The 24,746-nt window shown below is 39.2% G+C and overlaps 1 protein-coding gene across 1 annotated transcript in view; it reads left to right on the forward strand.

Moving 5' to 3' along the window:
- The window catches only part of AR (androgen receptor), a 185,631-nt gene that overhangs the window by 87,704 nt on the left and 73,181 nt on the right, over positions 1–24,746 (forward strand). The window contains exon 2 of the mRNA XM_030934536.1: positions 12,776–12,927. Coding sequence (XP_030790396.1) covers positions 12,776–12,927 — 152 coding nt within the window. The remainder of the gene's footprint in view (positions 1–12,775; positions 12,928–24,746) is intronic.

The following is a 24,746-nucleotide window of genomic DNA, read 5'->3' on the forward strand; positions in this document are numbered from 1 at the left end:
CTTCACTGGTGAATACTATCACATATTTAAGGAAAATTTAATCCTTCACAAATTCTTTCAAAAATTCGAAGAGGCTGGAACCCTTCCCAACTAATTCTGCACAGTCAGCATTCCCCTGATGCCAAACCAAAGGTATGACACAAAAATAAAACTGCAGGCTAATATCACGTTTGAATATAGATAACTTTCTAAAAATCTCAACAAAATGCTAGCAAACTGAATTCAGCAATAAATAAAAAGGTTTATAAAGGGTGACCAGATAGGATTTATCTCTGGAATGTAAATTAACATTCTAAAAGCTAAGAATAGGAGGAAACTTTCTTAACTTTCTAATGGACATCTCTGAAAAACACACAGCTAACATCATACTTAGTAGTGAAAGATTGAAATTTTTCCTTGTAAGATCAGGAACAAGACAAGGATGACTGCTCTCACCATTTCAATTTACCATTGTATTGTAGGTTTATTGTAGGCTCAAGTCAAGCAAAAAAAAAAAAAAAAAAAAAAAAAAAAAAAAAAAAAAAAAAAAAAGTAAAAGACACCCATATTGGAAAGGAAGAGGTGAAATTATCTATATTCACAGATGACATGATCTTATACAAAGAAAACCCTAAAGAATTCATGACAAACTATTAAAATGAGTAAACGAGTTCAGCAAGGTTTCAGAATACAACATTAATGTGCAAAAATCAATTGTATTTCTGTGCACTAGCAATGAACAATCTGAAAATGAAATAAACAGAACAGTTCACTCACAATATCATCAAAATACCAGAATACTTAAAAATAAATTTAACAAAAGAAGTGTAAGACTTGTATGCTGCAAACCACAAAACACTGTGGAAAGTAATTAAAAATCTAAGTAAATAGAAAAACATCCCTTGTTCATGTGCCAGAGGACTCAATATTGTCAAGATGGAAATACTCCCCAAAGATTGAAGGAAATCCCTATCAAAATCCTGGCTGTTTTCTTAGCAGAAAATGAAAATCTGACCCTAAAATTAATATTTAAATACATGGAATCTAGGATAGCCAAAATAATATTGAGAAAGAAAAACAAAGTCAGTGTACCCACGCTTCCTGATTCCAAACCTTACTATAAAGCAGTGGTAATCAAGAGCATATGGTATTGGCATAAGGAAAAACAGATCAGTAAATGGAATACTATTGAGAATCCAAAAATTAACTCTTACATTTAAGGCCAATTGATCTTCAAAAATGTTGTTAAGACAATTCAATGAGGAAAGAATAGTCTTTTCAATAAATTGTACTGGAAAAATTGGATACCCACATGAAAATAAAAGATGTTGGACCACTTCAAACCTGAAAAAAAAAAAAAAAAAAAAAAAAAAAAGGATCTAATGGTGTATCATGGATCTAAATGCTATAGAGCTAAGATGATAAATCTCAGAAGAAAATATCAGAGTAAATCTTTATGACCTTGAAGTAGGCAATGTTTTTTTGGCTGTAACACCAGAAGCACAAGCAGTAAGAGAAAAAAAAAATTGGACTTCATCAAATTTGAAATTTTTGTGCTGCAAATGATGCCATCAAGAAAGTGAAAATCTCACCCACAGAATGAGAGAAAGTATTTGCAAATCATATATCTGATAAGGGTATTGAATTTAGAATATATAAAGAACTCTTGGAACTCAATATGAAAAGACAACCCAAATTTAAAATGGGCAAAGTATTTGAATATAAATTTCTTGATAGAAGATATACAAATTTAAAACTGCTCAACATCATTAGTCATTAGGGAAATGCAGATCAAAACCAAGTTGAGATACCGGTTTACACCTATTAGGATGGCTGTAGTAAAAAAGAACAAATAACAAGTATTGGCTTTAATGTGGAGGAACCAGAACCCTTATAAATTGCTGGTAAAATGTAAAGTCGGGCAGCCCTTTGAAAAACAGTCTGAAAGTCTTTAAAAATTTACTATTTGTTATTTAGTTTTTCTTCACTTTTAATTTAGGTTCAGAGGTACATATGCAGGTGTGCTATATAGCTAAATTATGTGTCACAGGGGTTTAGTATACACATTATTTCATCACCCAGGTAATGAGCATGGTACCCAATAGGTAGCTTTTGGATCCTCACCCTCCTCCTACCCTCCACCATCAAGTAGGCCCCGGTGCCTCTTGCTTTCTTCTTTGTGTTCATATGTACTCAATATTTAGCTTCCACTTATCAGTGAGAACATGCGGTATTTGGTTTTCTGTTCCTGCTTTAGTTTGCTTAGGATACTGGCCTCCAGATTCATCCACGTTGCTGCAAAGGACATGATCTCATTCTTTTTGCATAGTGTACTATGGTGCACATGTATCAAAAATGTTACTGTCTGACCTAGTAATTCTATTCCAAGATAACTACTCAAGAGAAATGAAAACATGTCCACACAAAAACTTGTACACAAATGTTCATTGCAGCGTTATTTATAATAGCCAAAGAGTGGAAGACAAATGTCTTCCAAATGTGGGCTCCAAATGTCCACCAACTGATGAATGGAAAAACAAAATGTGATATGTCCATGCCATGGTTTATCTGTTAATAATAAGAAATGAAGTAATGATACATGCTACAACATGGATGAACCTTGAAAATATTATGCTAGGTGAAAGAAGCAACACACAAAAGACCACACTGTATGATTTTATTTATATTAAATGTCCATAAAAGAAAAATATTTATAGATAGAAAGGAAATTAGTGTTTCCAGGGTCTGGGAGGAGGTGGTATAAGCAATGGCTGCTAATGGGTACAGGATTTCTTTTTGGGGTGATATAATTGCTCTAAAATTAGTTTGAGGCAATAGATGTGAATATGCTAAAATGGGTGAATTTTATAGTATGTGAAATATAACTCAGTAAGCCCATTAAAAACAATCTAATTAAATTAAAACCAAGCTATAACAGAAATATTATATAGCCTTGGCAGTTCAGAATAGTGGGAAAATATGGAGTTGGCGCACGGAAATAGTCGCAAGTATAATTCTAGTTTTGTCATTACTAGTGTATGGACTTGGACAAGTCATTTCCTTTCTCTAAATCTCAGTTTGCATATATGCAAAATAGAGGTAATGATACCTACCTCAGTGGTAGCTTCTCAAAACCTTGTTCTCCCTCATCTCTCCTCTACAACTTTCTCATAAGATTATTACAGTAATAACCATTTATTAAGCACTGTGTCAGCAATGGTGTGGGGCCACAGCTTCACTGAATCCTCATTGCAATCTTGTGGGATCTATATTTCTTTGCCCATTTTACGTGTAAAGAAATTGACGTCAAAAGAAACTACCATCAGAGTGAACAGGCAACCTACAGAATGGGAGAAAATTTTTGCAACCTACTCATCTGACAAAGGGCTAATATCCAGAATCTACAAAGAACTCAAACAAATATACGAGAAAAAAACAAACAACCCCATCAAAAAGTGGGGAAAGGATATGAACAGACATTTCTCAAAAGAAGATATTCATACAGCCAACAGACACATGAAAAAATGCTCATCATCACTGGCCATCAGAGAAATGCAAATCAAAACCACAATGAGATACCATCTCACACCAGTTAGAATGGCAATCATTAAGAAGTCAGGAAACAACAGGTGTTGGAGAGGATGTGGAGAAATAGGAACACTTTTACACTGTTGGTGGGATTGTAAACTAGTTCAACCATTATGGAAAACAGTATGGCAATTCCTCAAGGATCTAGAACTAGATGTACCATATGACCCAGCCATCCCACTACTGGGTATATACACAAAGGATTATAAATTAGTCTACTACAAAGACACATGTACACGTATGTTTATTGCGGCACTATTCACAATAGCAAAGACTTGGAATCAACCCAAATGTCCATCTGTGACAGACTGGATTAAGAAAATGTGGCACATATACACCATGGAATACTATGCAGCCATAAAAAAGGATGAGTTTGCGTCCTTTGTAGGGACATGGATGCAGCTGGAAACCATCATTCTTAGCAAACTATCACAAGAAGAGAAAACCAAACACCGCATGTTCTCACTCATAGGTGGGAACTGAACAATGAGATCACTTGGACTCGGGAAGGGGAACATCACACACTGGGGTCTATCATGGGGAGGGGGGAGGGGGGAGGAGGGAGGGATTGCATTGGGGAGTTATACATGATATAAATGATGAATTGATGGGTGCTGACGAGTTGATGGGTGCAGCACACCAACATGGCATAAGTATACATATGTAACAAACCTGCACGTTATGCACATGTACCCTAGAACTTAAAGTATAATAAAAAAAAAAAAAAAAAAAAAAAAAAAAAAAAAAAAAAAAAAAAAAAAAAGAAATTGACGTCAAAAGAGTTGTTCAAGGTCATTCTGTTAGCAAGTGGCAGAGATGGACATGAAAACTAGATGTTTGCCTATATGTCTTTCCACTTCAACTAAAGAATTTATTAAAGAGAATTAAAAAGCTATGAACTAAACGAGTAATACTTTTAATAGTAAACATTGCTGCCCTCGTGAATGAACACACACTAAATTTCAAATCTCACGGTGGCAGGGAATAAAGATGCTACCTGTCTTAAGCCATTACTTCACCAACTTCTCCACCAAAATATTCCTTGTAACCACAAATAAGTAAGTACAATAGATCTATAAGGAGAGAATAATTGCGAACTCTCTGATTTTATCTTAAAAGTAATGTAGGGATGTCATGTTCCACAATGTAATTAATAAAATATATTTTGTGACTAAACATAAGGAAAAATATTATGTCCCATAAAGATGTTTGGTGGTTGCCTCAACCTCTTTTAGTTTGAAAAGTAGGTATGTATGAGAAAGATATGTGTTTACATGTCTACCCTTGCCCTCTCTGTCTCTTCCCCTCTCTCTCTTTCTCCCTCCCTCCCCACCTCCTATGCTCTACACCCCCCAACCCCCACATGTATTTACCTTTCTCTAAAAGCTCTGCATAGCCAAGAAACATACTCTTTTTTATTTTTAGGATATTAGATATTTCATTTTCTTATGGTAAGACAAAAGATTAAGGCAACTAAGACGTACAATGTACCTACCGCGTGGCAGGCACAGAGGCAAGGGCTTTTACATGTGTTATTTAATGTAACTGTAATTCTCACAAAAGCCGTCTAGAGTTGAAAATATTTCCAACTATAAATGAGGCAAATGGAGCACAGAGAGCCTTAATTATTTCACCCAAAGTTCAGTGGTAGAGGCAGGATTCCAACCCAGGTCTGGTGGGCTCCAAAGCCTTGTTGGTTTGCCATTCCTCTCGCTAACAAATGAAACTGGTCTGTGACTTTTGCATTACACGCCGCTTCCACAGTCACTGGAGGACTTATTTAAATTAATCACATCCTTCAAAGTATCCCCAAGTCCTCCTTTGAAAAGAAAGTCGAGGGGCAGGGGGAGGAGCAGAGGAGAGGAGAGAAAAAGGAAAGGAGTCAGAGAGAGAGAGAGAGAGAGACCTGGCGGTCTCAGCTGGGTGCCAAGGTTTCCTAAGCCCAAGTTCCCCATGGTTGAGCCTGCATTAGCAGGCCAACAGCTTCTAGTAATCCACTTTTATTTAATTAATAGTGAAATTGTTGAAGAATTGCAAGTGGTGTTCTGGTTCAGAAACCTTCCATCCTATGGGGCATTGCTTTTGCCTCGGACTCATAAAACCAAATGCCCTGCCTCAGGATAATAAGTGAACATGAGGTAAGAAAAAACACAAGAGGTAAGAAAACACACGAGGTAAGAAAAAACACGAGAGGTAAGAAAAAACACGAGAGGTAAGAAAAAACGCGAGAGGTAAGAAAAAACACAAGAGGTAAGAAAAAACACAATGTCACGTGCAAATTCTGCACTTGTTCTCAAAGCAAGCCTCTCCTGTGTTTGCAATTAGGATGTTATCTAGGAGCATATTCAAAACTTTTGAGGTTTTTATTTTAGTTTTTCTTTTATTATGTGCTGTTTTAGTAATATCAAAGAATTCATGTAATATATAAGTTATATGGCATAACAATAAAATTAATGTTTATGAGCCCTGACTAAAGAATCAACAACATTAACATCATCATTGCAACAACCCTATTAGAATGGAAGCTCTGTGAAGGCATGGATTTTTGTCTGTTTTGTTCACTGCTATATCCCCAGGACCTAGAAGAGTGCCAGCCACATAATAGGAGCTTAGTCAATATTTTTTAAATAAGAGCATAAATCTACTTATATCCTCTTTCCTCTTATCATCACTCCCAGCCTCCCCTCAGAGGTAGCCACTATCCTAATTTAGGGTTTTAATATTCCCTTGCATTTTGATAACTTTTCACATGTATATTCCCAAATAATATATTGTTTGTTTTTGCTTCTTTTTGAACTTTATATAATGGAATCATATTGTATGTATCCAATTGTGAGTTATGACTTTTACACAGCATTAGTATTTGAGATTCAACTATGTGTAGCTCGATTCCATTCCTTTTCATTGCTGAATTGTATTTTATTGGATATGTGTGCCATAATTATTTTTCTCCTGTCAGTTGATGTTTATCTTTTATGCTTTTATAAACAAAACTGTTATGACTGTTCCTGCATGTGCCTCCTGGTACATATGTGCCCGACTTTCCCTAGGATATAAGCCTCAGAGGGGGACTGCACTTGGAATTTTCATTTCCAGGGCCCAAAGTTTAGCTCATGAGTCAGAGCTGCAATGTGCCATTTTTCCACACTAGGTCAGGATCAGTGGGAGTGCTATCCAAAATATTTTCCTAGTGGGGGAGTCGGGGAGAGGCAGAGACTGTCCTAGTGAGGCCAGGAGTTACTATCTCAGGTCTCTAGTCAAAATGGGTTGCAATTAGTAAAAGTCCAGATTCTGAATCCCCTTCACTATTTATCTTCCTCTTCCTCCTTTACAGTTATTTTTGTTCAAGGTGCACTTTATTAAACTCGTACCTAACAAACAAAACTCTAATGAATATTTTGTCTTTCATTGATTGTAAATTCAATTAGATTCTTTGAAAAAATTTTAACTGTATTTTCACTTTAGCATGGATGAAAATTTCGATTTCTTTAAAAAACATTTTTAATAATAACACAATAAAGTCTACCCTCATAACAAAATTTAAGGGCACAACACCATATTGTTAACTATAGGCACAATGTTGTACAGCAGATGTCTAGAATTTTTTCTTCATGCTTAACTGAAACTTTATAGCCATTGAACGGCAACAGTCCATTTCTATTTCTTAAAAGTCCTTTACAAAATGAGTTTTCTGCATGTTTCCATTTTGTTTATCTGAGAATTTTTTTTCGTTTTTTATTATACTTTAAGTTCTGGGATACATGTGCAGAATATGCAGGTTTGTTACATAGGTATACACGTGCCAGGGTGGTTTGCTGCACCAATCAACTGTCATCTGCATTAGATATTTCTCCTAATGCTATTCCCCCTGCTTGCCCCTCACCCATCACTGGCCCCAGTGTGTGATGTTCCCTGCCCTGTGTCCAAGTGTTCTCATTGTTCAGCACCCACTTATGAGTGAGAACATGCAGTGTTTGGTTTTCTTTTCTTGTGTCATTTTGCTGAGAATGATGGTTTCCAGCTTCATCCATGTCCCTGCAAAGGACATGAACTCATCCTTTTATATGGCTGCATAATATTCCATGGTGTATATGTGCCACATTTCCTTTATCCAGTCTATCATTGATGTACATTTGGGTTGGTTCCAAGTCTTTGCTATTGTGAATAGTGCCTCTGTAAACATAAGTGTGCATGTCTCTTTATGGTAGAATGATTTATAATCCTTTGGTTATGTACCCAGTAATGGGATTGCTTGGTCAAATGGTATTTCTAGTTCTAGATCCTTGAGGAATTGCCACACTCTCTTCCACAATGGTTGAACTAATTTACACTCCCACCAACAATGTAAAAGCGTTCCTATTTCTCCACATCCTCTCCAGCGTCTGTTGTATCCTGACTTTTTAATGATCACGATTCTAACTGGCATGTGGCATGTGGCATGTGATGGTCTCTCATTGTGGTTTTGATTTGCATTTCTGTAATGACCAGTGGTGATGAGCTTTTTAAAATATGTTTGTTGGCTGCATAAATGTCTTCTTTTGAGGAGTGCCTGTTAATTTCCTTCACCCACTTTTTGATGGCGTTGTTTTTTCTTGTAAATTTGTTTAAGTTCCTTGTACATTCTGGATATTAGCCTTTTGTCAGATGGATAGACTGCAAAAATTTTCTCCCATTCTGTGGGTTTTCTGTTCACTCTGATGATAGTTTATTTTGCGGTGCAGAAGTTCTTTAGTTTAATTAGATTCCATTTGTCAATTTTGGCTTTTGTTGCCATTGCTTTTGGTGTTTTAGTCATGAAGTCTTTGACCATACTTATGTCTTGAATAGTATTACCTAGGTTTTCTTCTAGGGATTTAATGGTTTTAGGTCTTACGTTTAAGACTCATCTTGATTTAATTTTTGTATAAGGTGTAAGGAAGGGGTCCAGGTTCAGTTTTCTGCATATGGCTAGCCAGTTTTCCCAACACCATTTATTAAAGAGGGAATCCTTTCCCCATTGCTTGCTTTTGTCAGGTTTGTCAAAGATCAGATGGTTGTAGATGTGTGGTGTTATTTCTGAGACCTCTGTTCTGTTCCATAGGTCTATATATCTGTTTTGGTACCAGTACCATGCTGTTTTGGTTACTGTAGCCTTTTAATATAGTTTGAAGTCAGGTAGCGTGATGCCTCCAGCTTTGCTCTTTTTGCTTAGAATTGTCTTGGCTATGGGGGCTCTTTATTGGTTCCATATGAAATTTAAAGTAGATTTTCTAATTCTGTGAAGAAAGCCATTGGTAGCTTGATGGAATTAGCATTGAATCTGTAAATTACTTTGGGCAGTATGGCCATTTTCATGATAATGATTCTTCCTATCCTTCAGCATTGAATGGTTTTCCAGTTATTTTTGTCCTCTCTTATTTACTTGAGCAGTGGTTTGCAATTCTCCTTGAAGAGGTCCTTCACATCCCTTGTAAGTTGTATTCCTACGTATTTTATTCTGTTTGCAGCAATTGTGAATGGGAGTTCACTCATGATTTGGTTCTCTGTTTGTCTGTTATTGGTGTATAGGAATGCTTGTGATTTTCACACACTGATTTTATATCCTGAGACTTTGCTGAAGTTGCTTATCAGTTTAAGGTGATTTTGGACTGAGACGATGGGGTTTTCTGAATATACAATCATGTCATCTGCAGACAGAGATAATTTGACTTCCTGTTTTCCTATTTGAATACCCTTTATTGATTTCTCTTGCCTGATTGCCCTGGCTGGAACTTCCAATACCATGTTGAATAGGAGTGGTGAGAGACGGCATCCTTGTCTTGTGCTGGTTTTCAAAGGGAATGCTTCCAGTTTTTGCCCATTCAGTATGATATTGGGTGTGGGTGTGTCATAAATAGCTCTTCTTATTTTGAGATGTATTTCATTAATACCTAGTTTATTGAGAGTTTTAGCATGAAGCGGTGTTGAATTTTGTCAAAGGCCTTTTCTGCATCTATTGAGATAATCACATGGTTTTTGTCATTGGTTCTGTTGATGTGATGGATTATGTTTACTGATTTGTGTATGTTGAACCAGCCTTGCATCCCAGGGATGAAACCCACTTGATCATGGTGGATAAGCTTTTTGATGTGCTGCTGGATTCGGTTTGCCAGTATTTTATTGAGGATTTTCGCATTGATGTTCATCAGGGTTATTGTCCTGACATTTTCTTTTTTTGTTGTGTCTCTGCCAGGTTTTGGTATCAGGATGATGCTGGCCCATAAAATGAATTAAGGAGGGTTCCTTCTTTTTCTATTGTTTGGAATAGTTTCAGAAGGAATGGTACCAGCTCCTCTTTGTACCCCTGGTAGAATTCGGCTGTGAATCCATCTGGTCCTGGACATTTTTTGGTTGGTAGGCTATTAATTACTGCCTCAGTTTCAGAACTTGTTATTGGTCTATTCAGGGATTTGACTTCTTCCTGCTTTAGGTTTGGGAGGGCATATGTGTTCAGGAATTTTTCTATTTCTTCCAGATTTTCTATTTTATGTGCCCCAGAGGTGTTTATAGTATTCTCTGATGGTAATTTATATTTCTGTGGGATGAGTGGTGATATCCCCTTTATCATTTTTTATTGCATCTATGATTCTTCTCTCTTTTCTTCTTTATTAGTTTGGCTAGTGGTCTATCTACAAAATAGATAGACTGTTTATCTGATATTTATTTTGTAATTATCTAATAATAATAATCATTATCATCATCAGCATCATCATTATCATCTCCTTTACCCATACATACATTTGTGTCTTTCAAATAATAATCCTATCTTTGAAGTACATCCTCATCTGTAGCAGTCTTCACTCTGCTTTCTTATATCATTTACTATCTTATTTTATAATTATTTACTTCCCGTCTTTCTTCTCTAACAAATAGTATTTTTTTAGGGCCAAGGAAATATCTCGATCACCACTATATCCCCAGCATCTACCCCTGTGCCTGGTCCACAGGGCTAGATGCTAAGAGTTGAGTTGAACCAATCTACCTAATCTTAACCTTCAGTAGCACAACATGGTTTGTCAGTGGTTAAGAATCTACACTTTGGAGTCAGACTCACCCAGGATGGAATCCTGGCATTGCCAGTTATCATTAATAGATGCGTGACCTTGAACAAGTTCACTTAATTGTTCTGAGCATCAGTTTCCTCTTTTGTGATATAGGGATGATACAGAGCTACCTGGTAGGTTGTTGGAAGAATTAAATGAGATGATATGTATGATATGGCCTGGCACATAGAGTGCCTAAATACACGTTGTTCTGATTTTATTTGGACTGTTTGTGTTAGTAACAGAAGTCAAAAAGGTGGAGAAAGGAGACAGGTACTTGGGAAAATTTTCTATTTCTTCTCCATGTTTCATTCAGGACTGAGGTAGGGGGCACAGTTTTTACCCAAGGAAATGACATTTTTAGCCAAAGGAATTATGATCTTAGCATTTAGCTGAATTGTATATTGGAAGTAAGCTCTTTCCCTGTGGAACTTATGGCCTTGCTAGCCTTGGGTTGTTGGAAGTGCTCTTGCTGGCTTTCTAGTTAGGGTAGGGAAAGGAAGGCTTGTGGGGAGTGAAGATAGGCCATGATATCAAGCCACTGAGAGTGCAAATCAGTAGAACTTTTTGATTGTTTTCTGTTGTACTTGGGACTTGAATAAAGGCTGATATTTGTGTCTTGCTGGTAAAGTGCTTGTAAAGTGAGTGAAAGTTTTCTTTGTTCTTGTCCTGCCAGAGCTGTTCACTTGGGGCTGAGGGGAGGATAACTTTTCATGTTTTTATTTTTTTTATTCTGGTGACTGTGCTGAGCATTTGAATGAAAAGGCCATTGGTGGAAAGTAAAGGTGAATGGTGAGAAGACAATAGGGTAATGGAAACTGTAATGGACTTGGAGTCAAATTCTTCTGAACTTCTCCTCTCCAAGTCTTACTTCTTTCATCTGTACAATGGATATTAAAATGAGAAAATAAGCTTGTCTTCACAGAGTTATTGTTAGGTGTTGAAATCACCTGACACAGCAAAAAGGCTCCCATTAGGGCTCATTTTCCTTCATTCCTTAGTAAGGAAGAAGTACTTATAAAATACAGCAGTTGTGCTCTTGTGAATGATAGCATGGGCAGTTGTCATCTCTCTGAGGCGGATTAACCCAGAATGCCACTTGAGTTTTGTTTAATGTTTAGGCATAAGACATAGGAAAGACAAAAGTTGACCTTTGGGTAGTGAGAACAATGTTCCATTTTGTTCAAACTTGAATTTTTTACTATAGGAGACTGAGAATTAACCTTCCATGAAGGTTTTAGGATTTGCTTTCTGACTCTTCTCTTTCATATCCACCTGAAAGAGCTTGGGCACAGATGTTCTTGGAGAAAGGCAGTTAAACAATGTGAATTCTGAAGCTCCATCCTTGCCCAAAGAACTTATGAGTCCCTTAGTGGCCAAGTATTTTGATGGTAGTAGCCTAAAAGATGTCCAGGATCACCGTGCATCATTTTTTCAACAGAAGCCTCAGGCATAGGGATTATACTTGGTACTTTATGTTGTGGAATGAAATCTGGCAGATGTCCGTGTGATCTAGAGAAACACCTAAGGAAAGTGAAGAAATGGGGGAAAAAAGAATAAGACTTGTATGATAATACTAATCACGATCCTTGTGTATTTATTCCAAGGACATTTTATCCATTATCTGATTTATATTACCACTCACAGCAGCAGCTCAATAGGATGGGAGATATTATCCCTATTTTATAGATGAGATTTGAGGCTCGAGGAGCTAAATTAAGGAACATCAAATTCCTTTGATATTTGGTCTGGTTTTGTTATAGTTCTCCCTTTGGATGAGGTAAAGTCACAAAGCTGGGTTCATATCATTTAATTAGTCTGAAAATGTTGCCTGAACACCACCTTAAGTTAGATATCTTAACCTCAGGTTTCCTACCTTCATTGCTCCCTCTTATAGACATAGACTATGAGATTGGCTAATCCCAGAGAACTTCCCTAATCCTTTGGCAAGTTCCAAAAAGGCTCAGTCACACCCTATGACCACCATCTTTAGGAGAAGTCTCAGAAAATTCAGCTTCACACTAACTCACTTGAGCATCAAATAATAGTAGTTTATGCATGCAGGTTAATCCTGAAGACCTCAGACTTCACTTCCTATTTCTGCCATTCAATGACATGTGTTGCATTGGTTTTTTGTTTCTTTCCAGTTTGGAGACTGCCAGGGACCATGTTTTGCCCATTGACTATTACTTTCCACCCCAGAAGACCTGCCTGATCTGTGGAGATGAAGCTTCTGGGTGTCACTATGGAGCTCTCACATGTGGAAGCTGCAAGGTCTTCTTCAAAAGAGCCGCTGAAGGTAAAGGGACATGCACATGCACTTCTGTTTCCCTTTCTCCTTTACCTTCCAGAGAGAGACACTAACCTTTCAGGGCCCAGGATTTTATCATCTCAGAAACAGAGTCATTGACAAGGCCCTATCAAATAACTTAGGAGTCTAAGGAAGCAAATTTTTGTACTTGCTAGTTCCCTGGTTTCAGCAGCCTTGTTTGTACAGGCAATGTAGGCAGTGAAGATGGTCCCAGCTGGGGCTTGGGGCTCAGTAGGTCCTAGAAATGAAAGAAAAATTAATGATTTGAAAAGATTTAATTTCCTCCCTTCTTGTTTTCTACTCTGCTGACTAGTAAAGGAAAAATTTGTCCTTATTAGAGAGGTTAGAAGTGGAGAAACCCCAACTGAGTCCCCAGCCTGTTCCTTGGGATGAATATGAGACTGTTCCTTAGCAAAGGCTTCCTGGCCTCGGCCCCAGAAAGAGAGTGTTCTCACTCTTCAGCAGACTATCAGTCTCTGCACCTGCTCCCTCCTGTTGCTGCCTCCTTGGGACCTGTCTTTGCGTTAATAGTTCCTAGGTAGGTAAGAACTCAGAGTGAAGAAACACATTTATTCTCCTCTCCAGAGATCTGACCTCAAAGCCTGTCCATTAGTCCCTAATCTTAATCTAAGGTAGCATCTCATATCTGGCTAAATTGGCTCAAGCCCTAGCTCCTTAGTTTTATTTAGCTTAGAACAACTCATGTCTGCTCAACCCCTAGAGGTGCTCAGCCTACATTCTGCCGTAGAAACTCCCATTTTCAGGCCTCTTATATATAGTAATGTCTCTTCCTCTAACCACCCAGGGCTTAAGCTTCCTGCTTATCCACTTCACTCTCCACCCTGTATTGAGGGCTTTCTTCTCAAATGGACATTGATGAGGAGCCCCTAGAGACAGATGCTGTGCTCTGGGACCAGACCCGTTGTCAAACGCCAGTATTCACCTCTGCCCCGACTTTCCCCAAAGAGGTACTTCCTGCCAAGGCCTTTCTCTTTCCTCTCACTGGCTGGAAGTGTTGAGTTCCACGTCAGAACCAGAACAGAGAACCTTTCCTTCTATAAGAGCTATAAACCTTGAGAACAATCTTAAAGATAGGTATGTAGGCCACACCATTCACCACAAATGTACTGATACTCATCAGAGGATGGAAGAAGCACCAGAGAGTTTGAAGCATCTAGAGAAAAGGTAGAAAGAGAATGCCCTTTAACTGACCTCCTCGATGATAGTCAATCACAATGCTGAGTGTTAATTCATCATTTTGGCTGGGTCGCAGAAATATCTATAAAACAGAAGCTGCTATGTTGTTTAATTCCAGTCCTCGGGGCCCACAAGAAGGCAGCTATCATTTGGTATTACTAAAAACATGCCCCATGTTCAGCTCATACCCCCAAATGACCCATTGTTACTGTTTATGCTGGGCTAGCATGAAGCCCAGGGCCCTAGTGTCTAGGTCTGGGCAGTGAGGCCTAGAGCAGAGCCTAAAGAACCTGAGAGCAGTGCCTTCCTTTCTTCCGAGTACTCATGAAAGGATGGCTGTCAGAAAAGGAAGTGAGGAGGGGCTCCAGAGACTTCAGACCACCCCAACTTCCCCAGTGAGACCCTGGCACTTCTCCATACCCTCTCACCCAGTGGGCCCTGTCTATAGAGCAGAGAATGAAACAGAGCAGTCATCTAGAGGTAGTGTGTCAGCAAGCCCAGGCACCACAGTAATAGAAGCCATATCAGATGGGAAAGGAGTTCAAGTGAACAAACAAGCAAATTCAATAGTCAGATAGATTAGATTATACTTGATGCTGTCTCTGGGTTTTACAAATCTGGGTCACCAAATTGTTATTTTCAGAAAACAGAGGAAATGCTCAATCACATTGTGAAAGGGAAGATTTTACTGTCGTATCATACATCCTACATGGGAGCTTTCTGCAGAAGTTAGAGCTGAAGGAGGGAGACAGGCAGAAAGGCAGCTGGTAGGGCTGCCTGGGAGGAGCTCTGCCATGAGGTGGATCCTGTGCCATTTGAGAACAGGGAAGAAAGCGATGAGGTTGTGGGGAGGGAATCACCCAACTCACAGAACATACAGAAATCCAGCAAGGTTTCAAAATGCTCTACACCCTAGAGTCTCTTAAGTTAGGGAAACTCTCTGAGCTCATGGGGCCAAATGCTCTTGCCTGCTTGAAATATGAAAAATCAGCAATGGATTCCTTGCAAAACCAGGAAAAGGGACCTTCTGAACCCCTTGGTTATTTTGAAATACGGACCATACATTTCAGTCCTGAGCCCTTTGAAGGTAGGAGAAGGTGGTTTAGAAAACACAGACACACACACACACACACACACACACACACCCCTAAATAAAGCAAAAAAAAAAAAAAAATACTGGTGTTTTCTTTCTGCCCACATCTGTAAAGTTGTTGGATTGATTTTACCGCCATGGTTATCCCTATTTGAAGGCAGGGGGCTGTCTTATTACCCTAAGAGGACATTTATTGATTTGATTATCTTTTTCCATTTTTACAGTGCATCTTTTTCACCCATATGGCCTTTCTGGAGGTGGTTCTCAATCTGGCTTGTTGAAACATCAAATTACACCTGTCTTAGTGAGAGTAGAAACAGAAATCTTTCTCTTCCTCATTTGCTTGTTGTAGTCAGTTAACTCAGACTGTGTATTCAGACTCTTGATTATCACTTAATTCATAGTTTCAGAAATCTCTGGAATGGGCACAAGTACAGGACTTAAAAGCCTGGCATCTCAGACAGAAATATATTTCTAGCTTTGATGGTTTATAATACATGGGACTTAAATATATTTCTAGCTTTGATGGCTTATAATACATGGGACTTTTAGGCTGTCATTGATGCAGGGCTCAGCACAGAGTCAGTTGTAATCTGGCCAGGTTTTGTTGTTGAGAAAGAGTGGGAATGGGGAGTCCTACATTTTCTCCTTGTCAGTAATATTGGAGAATTGGGGTAAGGGTGAAGCTGGGCAGGGAAAGGTCTGCATAGAAAAAAGGGTCTGGTGAGAAAAAATAATGCTACTAAGCCATGAGGGTAAAATGACCAAATTATGGTTGACAGAAACTTGGTCATAGTGTGTGGGGGGAGGGTGGGGGGGGGAAGGCAGAGAGAAAGTTGGTCTAAGTCTATGTCTGGGGGCAGTGCTTGGTGGGATGAACTCTGGGTTAGAAACAGGCATGTAGGGAAATAGTTGGTTTATGGCGTGGGTGGGATGAGTGGGGTGGTGAAAGGGAAGGCATTTTGAATGCTAAGAGACCAGGAAGTCAAAGTAAAGCAATACCCATAAACAGAGGTAAGGGCTCAGAGAGGTTTTAGTTGTATAGTCTTGGATAAGAAATTTCCTCTTTTGAACCTCAGTTTTCCTTGACTGTAAAACAACGGACTTGAACTAGATATTTCAAAATGTGCTTCCAGGTTAGACATTTTGTGATCGTTCTACAAATTACAAACATAATCATCATCATTTCAGCAAACTCACATGTATTTATACCTGCCTATGTTTTTGGTCTTGCTTTCCTAGAAGATGACTAATCCAAGATCCTAATCAATTAAAGAAGCAATCTTCAGATGGGGATAGAACCAGCTGAGAGAGTGTACTATGTATGGAGTGGGTTAAAACTCAGGACTCTGAGATTTTTACCTTGTGATCATTGCTGGGTAACTTCCTTTCTTTTCTATTTTCTCATCTGGAAAATCAGGATATGAATCCCCATCTCTACCTCATTATGTTTCAAAGAGGGTTAATTAATCCATCATGTGCATTATGTGCTCAAGAATTTACTATTTTTCAGATATTTTCTAGTAAAACGTTGGAGATTATATGTCCATTTGTTTTGTACACATGGAGTGCTGTTTGGTACACATCATAAAATTGAAACTGTAGTTTATATTCTGAACTCAAAGAATTACACCATCCTCACTGATGTTTACAATAGGTCCCAATTTAGTTTCTTTGGCAAATTTTATGTAAGTATGGCTTTGATTCTCTCTCTCACCCCAGGTTTTTGTTAGGGAAGAAATGCAAGTGAACCCTCACTGAACTCTTTCTGTCCTTTAAATCCATTCTTTCCCACCTCAACTCATGTGGAATTGAATGTTACCTCTAGTTTGGAGTCTAGCAGAGAGTTTTTGGTGCATATCAGTGTCCCCTTCACTCCCTGACTTTTCGAGTAACATTTCCCAGAGGCAAATTAACTGTGCTAAGAGGATCTGCTTGCAGCTTCAACAGAGCCTTCATCAGGTATCTTTGGCCAAGGAGTTGACTGATCCTGACTTTGCGAGTCCTAGAGATCTTTTCACAAAACTCCTCTCATGTTTCTGTCTCTGGTTTTCTTAAAAGTCACAGACAGACTTTAGATTTAGGGGTTGGTTAACTTTTGTAAAGGGCCATGTAGTAAATATTTTATAGGCTTTGCAGATCATATGGTCTCTGTGTCAACTACTCAGCTCTGCCTTTGTAGGATGAAAGCAGCCATGGATAATACTTGAACTAATGGGAGTAGCTGTGTTCCAATAAAACTTTATGGGCACTGAAATTTGAATTTCACTTAATTTTCACATATCATTTAATATTATTTTTCTTTTTAACCATTTAAAAATTTAGAAATCATTCTTAGCTCGTTGGGCCTCACAAAAACAGATGGTAGAGTGGATTTGGTTTATGGGCTGCAGTTTGTTGACCTCTGCTTTAGATAATCACTTCTGTACTTATAAATCTGCAAAGGTTTTATGTTTTCCCATCTCTTGGTATCTTCGTAGCTCTCTAGATTATCTAATTTAAAAAATTTTTCTCAGTAGGCCAGTCAAGACCATCCTGGCTAACATGGTGAAACCCCGTCTCTACTAAAAATACAAAAAACTAGCCGGGCGACCTGGCGGGCGCCTGTAGTCCCAGCTACTCGGGAGGCTGAGGCAGGAGAATGGCGTGAACCCGGGAGGCGGAGCTTGCAGTGAGCTGAGATCCGGCCACTGCACTCCAGCCTGGGCGACAGAGCGAGACTCCGTCTCAAAAAAAAAAAAAAAAAAGTTTGCACATCTTGTTAGCACAGAAGGCCTGGCCTAGTGGCTTCTTGGCCCTGAGCCTTTTTACTAAACAGGAGAAAAACTAAATGTCTAGAAATGCTAGAAGAGGATACTATTTTGTTTTAATGATCTAGTAGATCACTCCTCCTTGCAATACCAAGAGGAGAAACTGAAAATATTTCAAGCATTTTCTAGACTTCTGTGTTTTAAATGTGTGGATATCTATGAACTACATATGAAAGAACTTTTCTGGATGACACATATATTCCAGATGGCAAAAAGGAAGCGCTTTGGGGACTCTCTGGTAACAAGTGTCATGAAAAAATTGTGTGTCTCATAGAAAGTAGATCCCAGGAAGCCAGCTGAGTTGTGGATCTGCCATATATTACCTCATGATTCTGTCTTCGCACACTCACTGGCTTAATTCTGGGCCTCCCCATAACACGACTAGACCACAGGCTTGCAGAAGAAATAATTTAGCTCTGTAACTCATTGCAGTTGGTGCCCACCCAAGTCTCTGTCAGTGCCCAATTGGGGAGCCATGCCAAGAATTTGCCATTGCTGCTTCGTAGTGGCCCTGTGCCTGCTTATTTATAGCCTGTTCATTTTATGAAACAGGGATTAATAAGAAGTTGCCATAGTACTTGCACCATTATGTAAATATCTGCAATGCTTACATAACCTTTATCACTTGCAAGATCTTTTGAGTCCATTGCCTTCTGCTACCATGCCTTACCAATTTCCTAGTCCCTTATTATTATTTTTTAATTTATTATATTTAACTTCTGTGATACATGTTCAGAATGTGCAGGTTTCTTATATAGGTATACACGTGCCGTGGTGGTGTGCTGAAACCAGCAACCCGTCATCTGCATTAGGTATTTCTTCTAATGCTATCCCTCCCCTAGCCCAGTGTGTGATGCTCCCCTCCCTGTGTCCATGTGTTCTCATTGTTCAACTCCCACTTATGAGTGAGAATATGCAGTGTTTGGTTTTCTGTTCCTGTGTTTGTTTTCTGAGAATGATGGTTTCCAGCTTCATCCATGTCCCTGAAAAGGACATGAACTCATCCTTTTTGATGGCTGCATAGTATTCCATGGTGCATATGTGCCACATTTTCTTTATCCAGTCTATCATTGATGGGCATTTCGGTTGGTTCCAAGTCTGTGCTATTGTGAATAGTGCTGCAATAAACCTACGTATGCATGTATCTTTATAGAAGGATGATTTATAATCCTTTGGATGTATACCCAGTAATGGGATTGCTGGGTCAAATGGTATTTCAGGTTCTAGATCCTTAAGGAATCTCCACACTATCTTTCATAATGGTTGAACTAATTTACACCACCACCACCAATGTAAAAGCATTCCTATTTCTTAACATCCTCCCCAGCATCTGTTGTTTCCTGACTTCTTAATGATCGCCATTCTAACTGGCATGACATGGCATCTCATTGTGGTTTTGATTTGCATTTCTCTAATGACCAGTGATGATGAGCTTTTTTTCATATGTTTGCTGGCCGCATAAATGTCTTCTTTTGAGAAGTGCCTGTTCATATCCTTCACCCATTTTCTGATGTGGTTGTTTTTTTCTTGTAAATGTGTTTAAGTTCCTTGTAGATTCTGGATATTAGCCCTTTGTCAGATGGACAGATTGCAAAAATTTCTCTCATTCTGTGGGTTGGTTGTTCACTCTGATGCTAGTTTCTTTTGCTATGCAGAAGCTCTTTAGTTTAATTAGATTGCATTTTGGCTTTTGTTGCCATTACTTTTGGTATTTTAGTCATGAAGACTTTGCCCATTCGCAATTGCTACAAAGAGAATAAAATACCTAGGAATACAACTTACAAGGGATGTGAAGGACCTCTTCAAGGAGAACTACAAACCACTGCTCAAGGCAATAAGAGAGGACACAAACAAATGGAAAAACATTCCATGCTCATGGATAGGAAGAATCAATATTGTGACAATTGCCATACTGCCCAAAGTAAATTATAGATTCAATGCTATCCCCATTAAGCTACCATTGACTTCCTTCACAGAATTAGAAAATACTACCTTAAATTTCATATGGAACCAAAAAGAGCCTATATACCCTAGACAATTCTAAGCAAAAAGAATAAAGCTGGAGGTATCAAGTTACCTGACTTCAAACTACACTACAAGGCTACAGTAACCCTTATCAATTTTGTATGTGCCTCTCCATATTCTGTAGCCAGAAGCTTCTTCAGTCCTTTAAGGGAATTTCTGGGTGACTATCAAACTCTGGTAGTTCATTTTTGCAGTTGACTGCTATTGTGAGGATAAGTGTCAGACTCACTCTCTCTTCAGAGATAGAAATTACATATTAATTATCTGGATTCTAGACCCACAGCAAGGAGCAAACTGCTCCTCAAAATAACTGAATTCTGCGAGAAGTCATCATTGTAAAACAACAATATCTTCAGTTATAGTAGCCATGTGTGCGTGCTTCTGGAAACTGTTTTTCATTTTTTCATATTTTCATATTTCTTCCCTATCTCTTCATAGCTAGGCAGCTGCTTTCAGCCTTGTACAGATGCTAGTGAGCTTTGTACCTACAAACCTGAGAAAATTGAACTGAGATTTGGAGGTGAATGACTCTTGATAAAGGGAACAAGGTTTAGAATTCTCAGTCCCTTTGCTCCCAGGCTGTGTTGTGACTACTTAGGCACTCCAGTGAAATCACTATTCCTCCTATCTAGACTAATGCCTATCTCTGCAGAGCACCTCATGAGAACAGGCCTGGTAGTAATATCCTCATGCATTCAGTCAGTAAATATTTACGGAGTGCTTACTACATGTAGGATATTGGGCTGACATACTCAAGATACAGGGCTTGCTTCCAGGAGGTTATAGTTTATTGATCATAAAAGTGGCATTTTTTTTTGAGATGGAGTCTTGCTCTGTCTGTCGCCCAGACTGGAGTGCAGTGGTACGATCTTGGCTCACTGCAAGCTCCACCTCCCAGGTTCATGCGATTCTCCTGCCTCACCCTCCCGAACAGCTGGGACTACAGGGGTGCACCACCACACCTAGCTATTTTTTCTATTTTTTTGGATTTTCAGTAGAGACAGAGTTTCACCATATAGGCCAGGCTGGTCTCGAACTCTTGACTTCATGATCCACCCACCTCAGCCTCCCAAAGTGCTGGGATTACAGGCATGAAAATGTGACAATCTTTAAAGCTCTTCAGTGGATGAAAGGCCACCCTATCTACTGTACATTTTAACTTTGCAACTATCTTGGTACAGAGTGAGAGGTTATTCTCTTGGTTTTCCATATGAGTAAACTGAGGCTTTGCCAGTCCATCAACAGGTAGTAAATAATATATCTGGAATTTGAACCCAGGTTTTCTGGGGTCAAAGGCAGCATTCACTCTGTTCCATCACAGCAGCTCCTCAAATAAGCCAACATAGAAACCAAGTACTATGCCTAGGCAACAAGAAAGGCAGCAATGAAGAGCAACAGCAGAGTGAAATATGAGAGAAGGAAGTTAAGAAAGATGTTAAGTACTGTGGGGAGTAACCGAGAAACCACCAAGTATCGCTAGCATCACAGGGAGCTTGTCTTCCTAAGAAAACTCCAAGCACTTAAAAGAGCTGGTAGTTCATCAGCAACTCTCTTCATTAGATGTGTGGGGGACATGTGGGTCATAGTCCTTCTACCAACTTATATGCTTCAGGGGGAAGTTCTGATTCTGATGAGACCCAGAATGGTTGCTCTTAATTCACTGTTGTCACACAACTATAAAACAGGAAGCACAACTTAACACCTGTGCTCATGAGAATTTTGCTCCTTATGACCAAGCTAAAGAAAGAGCTTAGGCCGGGCGCGGTGGCTCAAGCCTGTAATCCCAGCACTTTGGGAGGCCGAGACGGGCGGATCACGAGGTCAAGAGATCGAGACCATCCTGGCTAACCCGGTGAAACCCCGTCTCTACTAAAAAAAAAAAACAAAAAACTAGCCGGGCGAGGTAGTGGGCGCCTGTAGTCCCAGCTACTCGGGAGGCTGAGGCAGGAGAATGGTGTGAACCTGGGAGGCGGAGCTTGCAGTAAGCCGAGATCCGGCCACTGCACTCCAGCCTGGGCGATGGAGCAAGACTCCGTCTCAAAAAAAAAAAAAAAAAAAAAAAAAAAAAAAAAAAAAAAAAAAAAAAAAAAAAAAAAAGAAAGAAAGAGCTTAGACAGGATGTGTGGATATAAGTGTAGATTCATGGTTCCTTGGCTCTTTGGTTTGAACCTTCTCAGCAGAGCATGCCACAGAGTGTTTTCAATGGAGCCAGTAGCAAGAAAAATCCATTTCCCTCCTCCTCGATGTCAGAAAATAGAGAATATTGTCTTTCAGGATAGAATTAAAAAGTCATAGAGGCAGCAACTTGTTTTCCTATATTAGGGTTTTAAAATTCTGTTTTTTCTTCCTCTCCTGAGTCACATCATTGTGTGGATGGACCTTCAATTCATTGTGGTATCTGGATGTGGGCCCTGAAGACCATGGACTTCTAACAGTTCCTTAAGTTACAGAAGCACATTCCTATAGGTCACAAGCTCATTTACTTACAGGATGGTTGACTCAGTCACAGGTTATTTCATGAAGATACTTAAAAGATTTGCAGTGTTCAAAACTGCAGGATCTTTAAACACTAAAACTTGAAGGAAGGGAACTTGGAAATCAAAAAATCTGGTCAAACCATTTCATGGAAAAGGAAAGTGAGGCTCAGAGAGAGGAAATTACTTTACTGGGTTTCTATAGCATATAAATGGCAGAAGTGAGAGCCTCCCTGCCATTTCTAGTTTTCTGCCTGAGAGACCCTCCTGCTTCACAGCTAATTAGCAGAGTCACAGAGGTCATTACCTTGCAGTTCTCAAGAATTATGTGAGGCAGCATAGTAAGCATTTATGGCCCTTGGTTCCCAGAAGGAGCTTAGTCCCTGATAGTCCTCTCTGCCTTTGTGTGAGACTATCTTCTGTAACTGTATGTCTTCCCCCCAGTAAGTTAATGAGTAATAAAGGTATTCCGTAGTGAGAGGACTCTGTAAGAGAATTCTTGGTGTAAGTATTGTTGCAAGGTTGTTTTGTGTGTATGTGCATGTATAAACTTTTTTAGGGAGTGTATTCATAGTTTTTACATGGATCTCAGAGGCTCTGTAACCCACAGAAGATTACAGAATACTGGTCTTGCCTTTGGTAAGGATTTTATAGACCCATAAGGGAGTATCCTGACTACAGTGATATCCAACATGGCTATTTAATGCTTGGCATTTTCCCCACATAACATACGTTTATTCAACAGTCAGTGCCTACTGTGTACATGAGACCTATACTAGGCACTGGGAAAAGAGACATGAAATAACAGCTAAAACTGTTTATTGAGCAGTCAATATGCATTAGATGCTTTGTAGGCATTTTCTTATTCAATCTGTACACCCTCAATTTACAAGTGAGGAAACCGAGACACAAAAGAGTTGAGTGATTTGCCCAAATTCATACAAATAGTCAGTGGCTATGTGGTGAATACAACATGAAAGAGTGAGATTACTGCTGTACTAAAAGTAGGCACATAATCCCCTGAGCAGATAGTATGAGAGAGTGATTTATTTTACCTGGAAAGTGTAGGAAGGCTTCACAGAGGAGTTAAGGGTTGATCTGGATCTTGAGGGATGGATAAGAATTTGCCAGATACAAAAAGGTAGAAAGAGAACTTCAGGAGGAGGGAACAGGTTGAGCAAAGACAAGGTGATGTGAAAGCGGGAGGCTTGTTTGGGGAGCATTATGGAATCTCGAAGTCATTGTGGGGAATCTCATCAGATGCAGCAAGCTGCTTGACAGGCCTTCAGTTGACTCTTTGTACCTTGCTCCCTCCCCATGCTGAGCTGTCCATAGCTGCCCTAGGCTGGTGTCTGGGATTTTCGGAAGGTTACTATCCAGGTAGTGTAACAAGATGCAGTGCAAGAGCACCAGATTGGGGCTCTGGCTCTGCTACTGACTTACCACCTGGCCTTAAGCATGTCTAGTTCCCTCTTTGTACATTAAAATCTCCATTGGAGCAGTAACATGGTTGTATTAAATGATCTTGAAGATTTTTAAAATAAATATACAACAGTATAAATCGTTAACAATAATTTTAGTAGTAAATCTCTAAAATTTTACAGATAATCCACATTCATCCATTGGCCAATGGCTCACTTTGTATGCATAATTCTTTGGGAAACAGGCAGACCGAATTTCAATCTTTAGTTGTAAGACTTAATACATATGTGACCTCGAGCAAATTATATTGAATGCCTCTATAAGGATAATAATATCTCACAGAACTATTGTAAGAACTAAATGATGTGTAATAAAGCTCCTGGTACTCAGTAAGTTTTGTATCCTTTTCCTAGAGTGAGTCTTGGTCATAGGCACGCATATACTTACAGGGGTCCCTGAGTAGGCAGAAAGAACAAATACCTACCACAGTAGGTATCTGTGGTATTCCCCAGGTAAAGGAGACCTTGGGTTGGTGTAAGATTTCACTTCACTTTAGAGTTACTTAATTAGGGACCAGAAAGGCCATCAGCATCTGTATGAGAATATAACAAAGGTCAATTTCTTCCTCTTTACTTTTTACCTCCCCTTATGCTGTGAGGAACATTCCCCAGCCAGCCCAGCCGGCAAGTGTTCTTTGCCTCTCCTGGCTTCCAGACTTTGGTCTTGAAGGTGTCAGAGCTCTCTGTGTATCTTTGCCCCCAACAAGATAAGTCTCACCTCCCCAGC

Source organism: Rhinopithecus roxellana, chromosome 7 (assembly GCF_007565055.1).
Source record: "Rhinopithecus roxellana isolate Shanxi Qingling chromosome 7, ASM756505v1, whole genome shotgun sequence".
NCBI classification, from domain to species: Eukaryota; Metazoa; Chordata; class Mammalia; order Primates; family Cercopithecidae; genus Rhinopithecus; species Rhinopithecus roxellana.